Source organism: Meles meles, chromosome 13, assembly GCF_922984935.1.
Source record: "Meles meles chromosome 13, mMelMel3.1 paternal haplotype, whole genome shotgun sequence".
NCBI classification, from domain to species: domain Eukaryota; kingdom Metazoa; phylum Chordata; class Mammalia; order Carnivora; family Mustelidae; genus Meles; species Meles meles.
The window spans coordinates 29588601-29604134 of record NC_060078.1 but is presented as its reverse complement, the minus strand read 5'-3'; the positions used below and the strand labels follow the sequence as shown (position 1 = coordinate 29604134).

Genomic DNA, 15534 nt, shown 5'->3' with positions numbered 1-15534 from the left:
GAAAAGTGCTAAGTGTTCTAAGGAAGTATTCTTGTGTTTCGTTTTTTAGGCCGAGTGATGGTAATAACAATAATTCAACATGTAATATTGAAGTCATAAACTCATTGGATATTGAAGAAAGCATTTGGTCCCCGAGGTTTGGATTGAAAGGCAAAATAGATGTCACAGTTGGTGTGAAAATACATCGAGGATGTAAAACAAAATATAAGATAATGCCACTGGAACTTAAAACTGGCAAAGAATTAAATTCTATTGAACACCGTAGTCAGGTAGGTATAAGTCTTAGTAAGAAAATTGTGTGAATATTTAGTACACTGAAAAATGTAGGTCTGCTTTATATATTTTGGTTCAATTTGGGTAATTTTTATTTAAGGTTCATATAGTACTTTTCAATTTGGGATGTATCCAGAGTACTCAAATTGTTTATAAATGTGTACACGGCTAGCCAAAAGTTTTCTCTAGTGAAGAAATACAACAGCTGAATTTATAAGAGAGTGTTGCCAAGTTTATGTTGCCAAACTACTGGTCTAAACAGATACTCCTAAAGAATTCTTTGGTGATAAAATTTGCTGAAACCAAGTATATTTGGAAATTTAATGATGCATGGTAGCCTATTAAAGTTTCTGAGAAATCAAAGTAATATGGATTTGGTTTAGGTATGTTTAAACCTGTTGTTTTCTAAACTTAATTTAACATGGGGCTATTGTTTTCATGTAACATCTAACATAGGATACTCTTAGAAAACATCAGTCTAGGGTTCAGTCCTTAAGCGCCTGCCTTTGGCTCAGGTCATGATCCCCGGGTCCTAGGATTGAGCCCTGCATCAGGCTCCCTGCTCAGAGGGTAGCCTGCTTCTCCCTCTCCCACTCTCCATGCTTATGTTCCCTCTCTCACTCTGTCTCTCTGTCAAATAAATAAATACAATCTTAAAAAAACACACAGAAAAAAAAAATCCAGTCTAAGTCCATTCTTTTATCCTTGTCTCTTAATCTGATTTTAATGATTATTATCTAAAATGAAATATAGGGGCACCTGGGTGGCTCAGTGGGTTAAAACCTCTGCCTTCAGCTCAGGTCATGATCCCAGGGTCCTAGGATCGAGCTCCGCATCAGCAGGCTCTCTGCTCAGCAGGGAGCCTGCTTTTTCCTCTCTCTCTGCCTGCCTCTCTGCCTACTTGTGATCTTTGTCTGTCAAATAAATAAATAAAATCTTTAAAAAAATAAAATGAAATATAGAACCATGTCTTATTACCATTGTGTTAAATTCAAGTTCTTATTAATCTTTCCTTCTCTTTGGTAAACATAACAATCTTTTGTTGTCCTTCAAAATTATCTCAAATTTGTATTATTTATAGTGACATAAAGTAATTAACATCAATCTTTCTTTTCTCCTACCTAGGTATGTTAATTATAGTGACTGGTCTTGGTGTTTTGGAATTTCATGCTTTATGTATTATTTATTTGGGAGAGCGAGACAACATGAGCTGGGGCACTGGGGGAGGGGTGCATCAGGACCCTGGGATCATGACCTGAGCTGAAGGCAGATGCTTAACAGCTGAGCCAACCATGCCTCCCAAGCTTCCAACTCTTGATCTCAGCTTAGGTCTTGATCTCATGGGTGAGGGTTCTGGTTCCACACTGGGCTTCAGGCTGGGTACGGAACCTACTAAAAAATAAACAAACACATAAATCATTCAACATTTTAATCTTGTCCTGGAAAACATACTAGCTTCTTTGCAGGTTGTATCTGACTAAATGACTTGCTATTGTTGCTGAGGTGGTTTCATGACTTGTAAACCAACTATTTCTAACTTGTTTTAGATGGTTTCTTTGGAGAGTACCACATAAATTTAAGGCAGCTAATAATGATTCATGTTGTGTAAAAAAAACAGTGAGCTTTGTAGAGTTAGTCTCATTTAGTTGTCCTAGTAACTATGACATAAATAATATGCATTTTAGTGTTTAATTCACTTATTTTATTTACTTATTTTTTTCATTTATTTTAAACAGGGGAAGTAGTGTCTAAGGACTGTTAACTTCAGAATGTAAAATATAATTTGGCTAATTTCCCTCTCTAATTTATTGGAAACCTTCCTTAATATTTACTGTTTAAGAAAAATTCTGTTTTGTTTTGTTTTTTTAAGATTTTATTTATTTATTTGACAGAGAAATCACAAGTAGGCAGAGAGGCGGAGAGAAAGAGAGAGGAGGAAGCAGGCTCCCCGCTGAGCAGAGAGCCCCATGCAGGGCTTGATCCCAGGGCCCTGGGATCATGACCTGAGCCAAAGGCAGAGGCTTTATTTTTATTTTTATTTTTTAAAAATATTTTATTTATTTATTTGACAGAGATCACAGGCAGGCAGAGAGGCAGTCAGAGAGAGAGGAGGAAGCAGGCTCCCTGCTGAGCAGAGAGCCCAATGCGGGGCTCGATCCCAGGACCCTGGGATTATGACCTGAGCCTAAGGCAGAAGCTTTAACCCACTGAGCCACACAGGTGCCCCTCTATGTATTTTTTAAAAAATATTTCATTTACTTATTTGAGAGAGAGAGGATGACAGAAAGAACACAAGCAGGGAAGGGGCAGAGAGAGAGGGATTAGCAGACTCCCCACTGAGGAGGGAGCCTGACCTGGGGCTCAATACCAGGACCCTGGGATTAAGACCTGGGCCAAAAGCAGGCACTTAACTGAGCCACCCAAGCATCTCTCTATGTATTTCTTTATTGTGTAAAACTGGAAGCATAGACAAGTGTTTGTGTTGTAGAAGTTCAATATTTACATTGAATTATTGTGTTATCTTTATTAATTTGCCTAATGTTATTTTCAAAATGGAAATAGCTTAATGGACCTGTTGATTTTTTTAATTTATTTTTTAAGATTTATTTTTGTGTGCATGCAGTGGAGGTTGCAGAGGGAGAGAATCTTTTTTTTTTTTTTTAGGATTTTATTTATTTATTTGACAAAGAGAGACACAGCAAGAGAGGGAACACATGCAGGGGGAGTGGGAGAGGGAGAAGCAGGCTTCCCGCTGAGCAGGGATCCCGATGCGGGGTTCCATCCCAGGACCCCAGGATCATGACCTGAGCTGAAGGCAGACACTTAATGACTGAGCCACCCAGGCACCCCAGGAGAGAATCTTTCAAGCAGACTGTCTGCTGAGCGAGGAGCTGTTTGTGAGGCTGGGTCCCACAACCCATGAGATCATGACCTGAGTTGAAACCCATAGTTGTTTGCTCAACTGACTGAGGCACCCCTGTGTCCTGACCTCTTGATTTTAAAGTTACAGATTTTAAAGTTACAGTTACAGTGTTGATTGCTAAACATGCATGGACATATGAAAGTTAAACTTTTATTTGACAAAATGTACAATGTTTTCACAGCTTATTCTGTACACACTGCTGAGCCAAGAGAGGAGAGCTGATCCAGAGGCCGGCCTGCTCCTTTACCTCAAGACTGGCCGCATGTACCCTGTGCCTGCCAACCATCTTGATAAAAGAGGTTGAGTTGTTCTCTCTCCAGTTACTTCTCTGGGTGTTGTTTGTTTCTTTTTTTTCCTTTAACCTTTGGTCATCTGTAGATATACCTGAAAAATCATTCACTGTACTTGCTAGGCCTAATACAGGTTATAATATATAGTTGTGGTTTTATTTATTTATTTGCTTGCTTCTTTATTTATTTTTAGTTGTATTTTTTTAAAAAGGAATTTTAACAATATACTGTATATTTGAAAACATCTTTAACCTTTTTTGAAAGGTTTTATTTTTATTATACAAATTTTTATTATACAAAATTTATTTAAACTTCCTGTGTTATTGAGACACTCTAGATAGTTGTATTTATCCTTACCATTTAGCTAAAAAATCAACTTCACAATATTTACTAGTTATCAGATATATATATATGTCTGTTTAAAAGAACTTATGAAGTGACCCAAAGGGTCACTATAAACTCCGATGTTTATAGCAGTAATGTCCACAATAGCCAAACTATGAAAAAAGCCTAGGTGTCCATCAACACATGAATGGATAAAGAAGATGTGATCTGTATATACAATGGAATACTCTGCAGCCATCAAAAAATTTGCATCAACCTGGCTGGAACTAGAGGGTATTATGCTAAGTAAAATAAGTCAATTAGAAACAAGGAACAAGGCAGAGGATCATAGGGGAAGAGAGGAAAACATGAAACAAGATAAAACCAGAGAGAGACACAAACCATAAGAGACTTTTAGCTTCCAGAAACAAACAGGATTGCTGGAGTGGTGTGAGGGAGGGATAGGGTGACTGGGTTATGGACATTGGGGAGGGTATGTGTTATGGTTAGCTCTGTGAATTGTGTAAGTCTGATGAATCACATTTCTGTACCCCTGAAACAAATAATACATTATATGTTAATAATAAAAAAAACTTACGAAGTGAACAAAAATTTAAGCAAATATGTACCAATTTTTTTTTTAATATACACCAAAATGTTAACAGTTATTCTAGTATAATGGGAAATAAGAATGTTCATTTTATGCTTTTGAATCTGAAAGTTTTACAAGAGAAAGATATATAAATAAACTTAATTCTTAAACATACACCCATCTTTTGTTCCATAGAATTATTAAGGCTAAGAAACCAGATGGCATTCTCTTTGTTTCACCGTATTAGTAAATCTGCTATTGAAAAGGAGAAGACAAAGCTTGCTCCTTTACCACAAATAATTGAGGACCAGCAAACTTGTAAATATTGTTCACAAATTGGCAACTGTGCTCTTTATAGCAGGTAAAAACATTTTCTTCCCAAAGTATTAATTCCAGTTAAGTGTTTACTTAGCTCAAAATGATTTAACTTTGTTGTCTGATCTGTAACTGATGATTTCATTTTAGTGATTTTTCTTTGTGGGTAGTATTTCTAAAATGAAGGGAATAGAAAAAAACAGACCACAGTTCTTATTTTGTAACCAGCCCATTTCCTTGGGGAATAATAGAATGCTTTTTAAACTTCTTTCAAAAGTGGTTATTTTAATCTTGTTGCAGACAGTTTCTGGGGAAATGAAATACTTTTAGGACTTAGGAATCTGGTTAAGAAGGGGTAATCTTCTGTTAAGGGGGAGCTGGCAGGTTCATTTAGGGGAGCATGTGATTTGATCTCAGGGTTTTAAGTTTGAACCCCATGTAGAGTGTAGAGATAACTTAAAAAAACTTAAAATTTTTTTTTCTTTAATTTGTCAGAGAGAGGAACACAAGCTGGGGGAGCAGCAGGCAGAGGGAATAGCAGACTCCCCGCTGAGCAGGGAGCCTGATGCGGGACTGATCCGAGGACACTCGCATCATGACCTGGGCGGAAGGCAGATGCTTAACTGACTGAGCCACCCAGGTGCCCCAGGAATCTTTAATGTTATACGACTTTTTTTTTGTTTTGTTTTTAAAGATTTTATTTATTTGAGAAAGAGAGTGAGAGCATGAGAGGAGGGAGGGTTAGAGGGAGAAGGAGACTTCCTGCTAAATAGGGAGCCCAGTGTGGGGCTCAATTAGGGCCCCTGGGATCATGACCTGAGCTGAAGGCAGGTGCTTAATGATTGAGCCACCCAGGTGCCCCAGGAATTTTAAATATTATACAAATTTTTCCCCATCATTTTACTTATTTATTTGACACAGGGTGGGGAGAACATGAGCTGGGGGAGTGGCAGAGGGAGAAGGAGAAACAGACTCCTTGCTGAGCAGGGAGCCCAACGCTGGGCTCGATCCAGAAACCCTGTCATCATGACCTGAACTGAAGACAGATGCTTAACTGACTGAGCCACCCAGGTGCCCCAAAATTCTTTTTTTTTAAGTGATCTCTACACCCAACATGGGGCCCTAACTTACAATCCCAAGATCAAGAGTTGAATACTCCACTGACTGAGCCAGCCAGGTGCCTATATGTCTATTTTTCTACATATGGGAAGTTTATTAGCTGTCTTAAGACCAGTTATTTGTATTTATACCTTCATAGGCCAGTGAAAGCTTTGAAAGACACAAACAATTAGTTAGATGTAAATACAGAGTAGGAAACAAGATCAAATCAAGACCAAAATTTCCTATTCAGCCTAAAAATTCCCATAAAGGACTTTTCAAAGTATTATATCAAATAAATTATTTCTTAATGCTGAGGACAATGAGCTTTGGGAAGTTTGGGCCTGTAGCACAAGCACGTTTTTTTTGAAAATCTTATTCTCTATGTTTTGTATGCTATCTTATAATTGTTTTTATATAAAAATTCGGAAGTTAATTTTTTTTTAAAGATTTTATTTATTTATTTGACAGACAGAGATCACAAGTAGCAGAAAGGCAGGTAGAGAGTGAGGAGGAAGCAGGCTCCCTGATGAGCAGAGGGCCCCATGCAGGGCTCGATCCCAGGACCCTGGGATCATGACCTGAGTTGAAGGCAGAGGCTTTAACCCACTGAGCCACCCAGGTGCCCCCAGAAGTTAATATTAAGCACAATTGATACTCCATATAATTCTCCATTTTTTAAAGACTTTTTAAAAAAAAGATTTGTCTATATTTGACTGACAGAGATCACAAGTAGGCAGAGAGGCAGGCAGAGAGAGGGGGAAAGCAGGCTCCCCACTGAGCAGAGAGCCCGGTGTGGGGCTTGATCCCAGGACACTGGGATCATGACCTGAGCCAAAGACAGGATTTAACCCACTGAGCCACCCAGGTGCCCCTCTCCATTTAAAAAAATATATATATTTATCTGTTGGACAGAGAGAGAGACAGTGAGAGAGGGAACACAAGCAGGGGGGAGAGAGAGGGAGAAGCAGGGGGAGTGAGGGAGGGAGAAGCAGACCTCCCGCTGAGCAGGGAGCCCGATGTAGGGCTCAATCCCAGGACCCTGGGAAATAACCTCATTTTTATAGCCAGCCAGTAAAATGTTTTATGTACATCTCTCTTTAGAGCAGTGGAACAACAGATGGATGACAGTTCAGTCCCAATTGGCATGCTGCCCAAAATAAAAGAAGAAACCCAACATCTACAGCTTACACACTTAGAGTATTTCAGCCTTTGGTGTCTATTGCTAACCCTGGAGTCAAAGTCAAAGGATAATAAAAAGAATCACCAACATATCTGGTTAATTCCTGCTTCAGAATTGTAAGTGGTCTATCTAATACAGTAAAACTTCAGTAATTTGGATTACCTAATGGGATGGTATTTGGAATTCATGAGAAATATAGGATACATGATATCATGTTAGAGAATATTCATATATTCATGCCAACTGTAGATGGTTGTCAAGGAATTGTTTCTAAGTAGAGCACTATTCTTACTTTCAGTAGTTAAATATGTCTTGAGAAATCTCTTTTTTTTTTTTTTAAAGATTTTATTTATTTATTTGGTAGAGACACAGCGAGAGAGGCAACACAAGCAGAAGGAGTGGGAGAGGGAGAAGCAGGTTCCCCGCTGAGCAGGGAACCCGATACGGGGCTCGATCCCAGGACCCTGGGATCATGACCTAAGCCGAAGGCAGATGCATAATGACTGAGCCACCCAGGCACCACTTGAGAAATCTTATTTTGAAAATTCTTAGTCCTTTTGGGGTGCCTGGGTGGCTCAGTGGGTTAAGCCTCTGCCATCGGCTCAGGTCATGATCTTGGGGTCCTGGGATCGAGCCCCACCTTGGGCTCTCTGCTCAGCAGAGAGCCTGCTTCCCCCTCTCTCTCTGCCTGCCTCTCTGCCTACTTGTGATCTCTCTCTCTCTCTGTCAAATAAATAAATAAAAAATCTTAAAAAATAAAAATAAAAAAATAAAAAGTTTTAGTCCTTTTTCATCAGTGAAAAAAGCATAAAGTTTAATATAAGGTGAATTTTAACATAGTAGTAGTGTACAAATTAATGACATTTTACTTAATATTTAAATACTAGTCTTTAAAAAGTTTATATTTTCATTAAGTTTTGATACAGATTCAAATTTTTTTTTTTTTAAGATTTTATTTATTTATTTGACAGAGATCACAAGCAGGCAGAGAGGGAGGAGGGTAAGCAGGCTCCCTGCTGAGCAGAGAACCTGATGTGGGGCTTGATTCCAGGACCCTGGGATCATGACCTGAGCCGAAGGCAGAGGCTTAACCCACTGAGCCACCCAGGTGCCCAGATTCAAATTTTCTTTTTTTTTTTTTAAAGATTTTATTTATTTATTTGCAAGACAGAAATTACAAGTAGGCAGAGAGGCAGGCAGAGAGAGAGAGGAGGAAGCATGCTCCCTGCCAAGCAGAGAGCCCGATGCGGGGCTCGATCCCAGGACCCTGGGATCATGACCTGAGCCGAAGGCAGAGGCTTTAACCCACTGAGCCACCCAGGCGCCCCTAGATTCAAATTTTCTAAACGTGGCCGATCTTTTATTTTGTGAAATCTATTTTTTATTATAAAATTTTTTTTTAATTTTTTATTTTTTAGTTTCGGGGTAGAGTTTAGTGAGTCATTGTGTACAACACCCAGTTATAGTGCCTTCCTTAATACTCATCACCCAGTTACCCCATCACTCTACCCACCTCCCCTCCAGCAGCCCTCAGTTTGTTTCCTATAGAGATCTATTTTTTTTTTACAAGTTGTTTATAAAGAAGTAATTCTGTATATCTTTGCATAGTATTTTTCTTTATGTAGTATTCCATTGTTTTTGATCTCTTTTTTATAACTTTTAGAATGAATATCGATTTTAATGTGACTTTAGAAATAATTGGATCCTTATTTCCTTAACAGTAAATTTTAACACAAGGAATCATTACAGTGGATAAAATTTAAGTTGTTTTTGATGGAATCATTACAGTGGATAAAATTTAAGTTGTTTTTGATAGACCATGTCAGCACAGTGAATATGTCAAGTGTACATACCAACAAGCTTCCAAAGCTGTAATTTAAAAGTTGTGCCTGAGAAATTGTAAATGCTTAAAACTTGCTTCTTGGAAGCATTGGAATTATCAGTTTGCTTGCTATTATTTTAATAATAGTGATTATAAATCCTCTTGTAAATACTAAAGAACATCAAGTTCAGGAAAAGTATTACCATTTGTCTTCCTCATTGTTACGTGTATCAGCATAGGAAGTAGGGATGTCATTCAGAGTTCAAAGTACTGATACACATGTTGTTCAGAGATCCCAGCCTGTGGCTGCAAGAAGGGATGTGCTACTTAGCACTCGTCTAGAGGTCTTTTGACGAGAGATTATTTTTAAACTAATAGAATGTTAGCTCAGCATTTCTAACAGTTTAATGTAGATTGTGAAAAATGTAAAAATGAATGAGTCAGCATTATGGCTTCCAGGGGCCAGATGGACAAGTAAATTGTGGGAAAATGCTAATATGGTATTTATATGTATGATGTAAATGGAAGCTTTCTCTCTTTCTGTTTCATAGGGAGGAGAGTGGTAACTGCATTGGAAACCTGATTAGAACAGAATGTGTGAAAACAATTTGTGATGGACAATATTTACATAATTTTCGACGTAAAAATGGTGACATGCCTGTCACAAATCTAATGGCAGGTGATAGAATTATTTTAAGTGGAGAAGAGAGAACACTGTTTGCTTTATCTAGGGGATATGTGAAGGAGATTAACGTGACATCAGTAACCTGCTTATTAGACAGGTAATGAAATGTTCCTTTGGTGGGGTGACAGCTTTATGGATGTATAAATTGCATCCTATTCACAGTTTGTTCATTTAAACCATTATTCATAGTTTCTAGTATATTCTTATAGTTGTGCAGCCATCACCAAAATCACTTTTAGAATATTTTCATCACCCCAAAAAAGAACCCTTGTACCCTTTGATATTCATTCCCTCTACTCTAGGCAATCACCAGTTTCCTTTCTGTCTCTGTAGGTATGCCTGTTCTGAACATTTCATAGAAATGGGATCATATATAATCTTCTGTGACTGGCTTTTCTTTACTTAGCATACTGTTTCGTTTTTTTAATTTGAGAGAGAGAAAGAGTAACAGAGAGAAGGAGCAGGGGGAAGACCAGAAGGAGAGGAAGAAGTAGGCTCCCCATTGAGCAGGGAGCCTGATGCAGGACTTGATCCCAGGGCCCTGGGATCATGACCCAAACTGAAGGCAGATACTTAACCGACTGAGCCACCTAGGTGCCCCTCTTCTGGATATTTCATCGAAATAGAATCATAGGGTTTGGGGATTTGTTTTGTTCTGTTTTGTTTGCCTAGCTTCTTTTACTTAGCATAATGTTTCTGAAGTTCATCTTTGTTTTGGCATTTATCATTACCTTATTTCTTTTATTTATTTATTTATTCATTCATTAACTTTTTTTTTTTTTAAGATTTTATTTATTTATTTGACAGACAGAGATCACAAGTAGGCAGAGAGGCAGGCAGAGAGAGAGGGGGAAGCAGGCTCCCTGCTGAGATGCTGGGCTGGATCCCAGGACCCTGAGATCATGACCTGAGCCGAAGGCAGCGGCTTAAACCACTGAGCCACCCAGGTGCCCCTCATTAACTTATTTTTTTAAAAGATTTATTTATTTATTTATTTGACAGACAGAGATCACAAGTAGGCCAAGAGGCAAGCAGAGACAGAGAGGAGGAAGCAGGCTCCCTGCCGAGCAGAGAGCTTGATGCGGGGCTTGATCCCAGAACCGTGGGATCATGACCTGAGCCGAAGGCAGAGGCTTTAACCCACTGAGCCACCCAGGTGCCCCTCTTCTTTTTTTAAAAAAGAGATTTTAATTACTTATGTGATGAGAGACAGCGAGAGAGGGACCACAAGCTGGGGGAGTGGGAGAGGAAGAAGCAGACTCCCCGATGAGCAGGGAACCTCATTCGGGGCTTGATCCCACGACCCTGGGATCATGACTTGAGCCAAAGGCAAATGCTTAACAACTGAGCCACCCAGGTGCCCCAGTACCTTCTTTCTTTATGGCTGAATAAGATTCCATTATGTGGATAGGCCACATTTTCCTCATCCATTCACCAGCTGATGGACATTTGAATTGTTTCTACTTTTTGGGTGTTAAGGCTAGTGTTGCTGTAAATATTCACATAAAAATTTTTACATGAGGGGCGCCTGGGTGGCTCAGTGGATTAAGCCGCTGCCTTCGGCTCAGGTCATGATCTCAGGGTCCTGGGATCGAGCCCCGCATCGGGCTCTCTGCTCCGCAGGAAGCCTGCTTCCTCCTCTCTCTCTGCCTCTCTCTCTGCCTGCGTCTCTGCCTACTTGTGATCTCTCTCTGTGAAATAAATAAATAAAATCTTAAAAAAAAAAAAAAAATTTTTACATGAATATATATATATACACATATATATATATTTTAGAGATTTATTTATTTTGGAGTGAGTATAAGTGAGGTGAGGGGGAGAGGGAGAGAGAGAAGCAGACCCCCCACTGAGCACAGAACCCAATGTGGGGCTCAGTCCTAGGACCCCGAGATCGTGGTTTGAGCTGAAATCAAGAGTCGGATTCTTAACCACCTGAGACCCCACAAGCGTCCATATGTAAATATATTTTTACTCCTTTGTAGATGCTTACTGGTGAAATTGAGTTTAGCATTTTGAGGAACTACCAAACTGCTAAGGTTTGGTTAGTATATTGTTTCATGATGCTAATGTGGATGTGATCTTACCTAGTTCTCTTCACCACATGAACACAGGCAGGCTAGATCCCCAGTTAGCCATGAAGCTTACTTGTAGCACTCTGGGCACTCACCATTTCATTTTCTCCTTCTAAAAAGAACCGTTTTGGGGGGCGCCTGGGTGGCTCAGTGGATTAAGCCGCTGCCTTCGGCTCGGGTCATGATCTCAGGGTCCTGGGATCGAGCCCCGCATCGGGCTCTCTGCTCCGCAGGGAGCCTGCTTCCCTTCCTCTCTCTCTGCCTGCCTCTCTGCCTACTTGTGATCTCTCTGTCAAATAAATAAATAAATTCTTAAAAAGAACCGTTTTGGGGTGCCTGGCTCGCTCAGTCAAGCATGCAACTCTTGATCTCTGGATTCGAACCCCACATTGAGTGTACAGGTTACTTAAAATCTTTTTCTAAAAAACCATTTTTTTCCCTATTTGTAGTTGTGACATAAAGTATATTTATCTCTGTTAAAACAAAGTGAATTTATTTAAAGAAAAATATTAAGTAAATAAAATAGTTGGTATGAACAATTGTGGTTGAGACTGCTATCCATGCTCACTAATGTCTACATTCCCCTCTTCCTGCCCTCCCACCCTTCCTTGCATGAAGTGCAGGCCAGGCCTCCCGTATCTTAATGGATGGAGGTCAGGAATTGGGATGCAGTGACTTCTGGGTAAGTCTGGATGTGTCCGGGCTTGTCCTCTGACAGTCAGTAATTCTAGTGTAGCCACAACCAGCCCCAGTCTGGGTTTCATGATATGGGAGTATGAGGCACAGTACTTCTTTTGTCTCTTAGGATTTCTGGCAGTCACTTGCAGTTATTTATTTAGTGAGTATCCTGCTTTGCAAATCGTTGAGGAGTTTATAATCTTGGGGGTAAACGGATGAGAGGCATTGAACCCAATTTTAGAAGGCTCAGGGAAAGCTTTTGAAAGAGGTCATTCTGGATCTTTACCTGGTGAATTAATTGCCTGGTGTAGCAGTGTGAGACGAGTATGCTGGACAGAGGAACGTGGTGCATAACGACATGATGGTGTGACGGAACGTTCAGCAAAGTGCAGGAATGTAGAAGATGAAGAAGAGAGTGTTATTGGGGAGGTCACTTCATAGAAGATCTTACATAGCATGTTAAGTTGTGACTATTCAGATGTATTAAAGAGTTTTAACAGAAGAGCGATAATAATCGGATTTGCATTTCTCTGTTGATGCATTGTGAAGAACAGTTAATTAATAGAGATGAATCTGAAAGCATGGAAACAAGGAAACTTGTAGTGGCCCAGGCCAGCGGTGATTGGGGGCAAGGTAGCTTTGGCAGAGAGCATGGAGTGATTTTGAGAAGTATTTAGAAAGTAAAATTGGCTAACATTTGGTTGCTGATTGGATATGAAGGTTGGGGAGAGGGTGAGGGGAAGGGAGAAGGAAGGACAAGGCAGTGGTGTAGAGGCAAGTGCTGTTGACTGGAATCAGAGCCACATAATAAGGATCAGATTAAGCGGGAGTAAAGATTTGTTCAGTTTTGAATGTATTGAGTTTTCATAGCCTGGGTTTTGATCAAGTGGAAAATTCTTGCTGCCTGTTGGATATCCAAACCTGAAGCTCAGGTGAGCAGCCAGGCAGAAAAAGAATGTGAGGTCAGGCCTCAAGATGTAGATTTGGCATTTAGAGCTACATGAGGGCATGGAACCAAGGGAAAATGACAAGAAAGAACAGTACAGAGGACCAGGGGAGGGACTCTAGGGAACCCTGGGGTTTTAGGAGTTGGAAGAGGAGTGGGAGAAGGCATCAGGAAAGAGACCTGTGCTCCAGGGTGGAGGAGAGAGGGGCCCTGTGCTCAGGATCATCCTCGGTGTGGTGAGTCCAGGCTAGATTGCAAAGCTAGGCCTAGTGAATTGTCAGCAGGTGTAAGTTCCCAATTAATTGATTTGACCTTAGTGTCTTGAACCCTACTTTTCTCCCTTTTCCGGCTAGTGCACCATTCTTTTTTTTTTTTTTTTTTTAAGATTTTATTTATTTGACAGAGAGAGATCACAAGTAGGCAGGCAGAGAGAGAGGGAGAAGCAGTCTCCCCACTAAGCGGGGATCCCAATGTGGGGCTCGATCCCAAGACCCTAAGATCATGACCTGAGCTGAAAGCAGATGCCCAACCCACTGAGCCACCCAGGCGCCCCAGTGCACCATTCTTATATTGTCTGATTGGCAAGTATGAATTAGGGCCTGGTAGCTTTTTTTTTTTTAAAGATTTTATTTATTTATTTGACAGACAGAGATCACAAGTAGGCACAGAGGCAGGCAGAGAGGGGGAGGGGAAGGCAGGCTCCCTGCCGAGCAGAGAGCCTGATGAGGAGCTCGATCCCAGGACCCTGGGATCATGACCTGAGCTGAAGGCAGAGGCTTAACCCACTGAGCCACCCAGGTGTCCCTGGTAGCCATTTTAATAGCTATTCTGGCTCATTTACTCTTTTAACAAAGAGTAATGTATTCCTTCCTTCCTCCCTCCTTTCCTCCCTGCCTTCCTTCCTTCCTTTTTTAAGATTTTATTAGAGAGAGAGAGAGGGAAATTGAGAATACAAACAAGGGGGGGTAGTGGCAGGCAGAGGGAGAAGCAGAATTTCTGCTGAGCAAGGAACCCAATGCAGGACTTGATCCCAGGACCCTGGGATCATGACCTATGGCGAAGGCAGAGGGTTAACCAACAACCACTCAGGCATCCTACAGCAATGTATTTCTAACTGACTATGTTAAATGAAGAACATTCATGTATATCTATTTCCTGTTTTAGGAACTTGTCAATACTCCCAGAATCAACTTTGTTCAGATTGGACCAAGAAGAAAAAACTTGTGATATAGACACCCCCTTAGGAAATCTTTCTAAATTGATGGAAAATACTTGTGTCAGGTTTGTAACAATGAGTGAATCTGAAATTTACCCATCTTTCATAAGGAATATTACTAAAAACACTTTTTTTTTCTTTCCAGCCAAAAACTTCGAGATTTAATCATTGACTTTCGTGAACCTCAGTTTACATCCTACCTCAGTTCTGTTCTTCCATATGATGCAAAAGATACAGTTGCCTGCATTCTAAAAGGTATGTGATAATCAGTATGTGTGCTTCCATTGATTGTTCTTGGTTGTATTTATAATTCAGTGTCTATTATAGCCTAGCATTTTTGTAACTTAATAAACTTGTAATTTTTAGACAGATTTTCTTGGGAAGTAGTTTACCTATATGCTTTAATATCACCATGACATTTTCTTACTTTAAAAAGACATATTGGGGCCTCCAGCACCCAAGTGACTTCTCACTCTGTAAATGTCATGGTGCTACGACCGTGTCAACCCCAAGACGACACATGGTCCTGTGCTTTGGCCACTTGTTTGAGGCAAAGACAAAACAGCCCGACACATTGTGTTCTGGTGCAGGTTTGTATTAAACTGTAGCTACTTCTCAAAAAAAAAAAAAATAAATAAAAAGACATATTGAAAAACAGACTTGAAGAGAGGCTGCTTTTCTTACAGTTAATTTGCTCATTGAAATCCAACATTCTTTTTCCTGTTATTTTTAAATTTAAATGTAGGTTTGAATAAACCTCAGAGGCAAGCAATGAAAAAGGTACTTCTTTCAAAAGACTACACACTCATCGTGGGTATGCCCGGAACAGGAAAAACAACTACAATATGTACTCTTGTAAGGTTATTCTTTTGCTTAGAAACTATTTGAATCAGCTTCTCAGTTTGGAGAATGTGATGTTTTCTATCAAAAGGGCTGAATTTTAAATCAAAGGGCTTTATTTCAAATTAAATTTTAAGAATGACATAAGAGGGGTACCTTGGTGGCTCAGTGGGTTAAGCCTCTGCCTTTGGCTCAGGTCATGATTGTTGGGTCCTGGGATCGAGCCCCGCATCAGGCTCTCTGCTCAGCCAGGAGCCTGTTTCCCCCTCTCTCTGCC

At 40.1% G+C, this 15534-nt stretch overlaps 1 protein-coding gene across 2 annotated transcripts in view; it reads left to right on the top strand.

The window, feature by feature from the left end:
- DNA2 (DNA replication helicase/nuclease 2) overlaps positions 1-15534 on the top strand; it is a 52461-nt gene that overhangs the window by 21974 nt on the left and 14953 nt on the right. For both annotated transcript variants that reach the window (XM_046026274.1, XM_046026273.1), the window contains 8 exons: positions 50-269; positions 3378-3495; positions 4598-4763; positions 6920-7114; positions 9372-9602; positions 14366-14482; positions 14563-14672; positions 15163-15272. In XM_046026274.1, the coding sequence (XP_045882230.1) occupies positions 50-269; positions 3378-3495; positions 4598-4763; positions 6920-7114; positions 9372-9602; positions 14366-14482; positions 14563-14672; positions 15163-15272 (1267 nt within the window). The remainder of the gene's footprint in view (positions 1-49; positions 270-3377; positions 3496-4597; positions 4764-6919; positions 7115-9371; positions 9603-14365; positions 14483-14562; positions 14673-15162; positions 15273-15534) is intronic.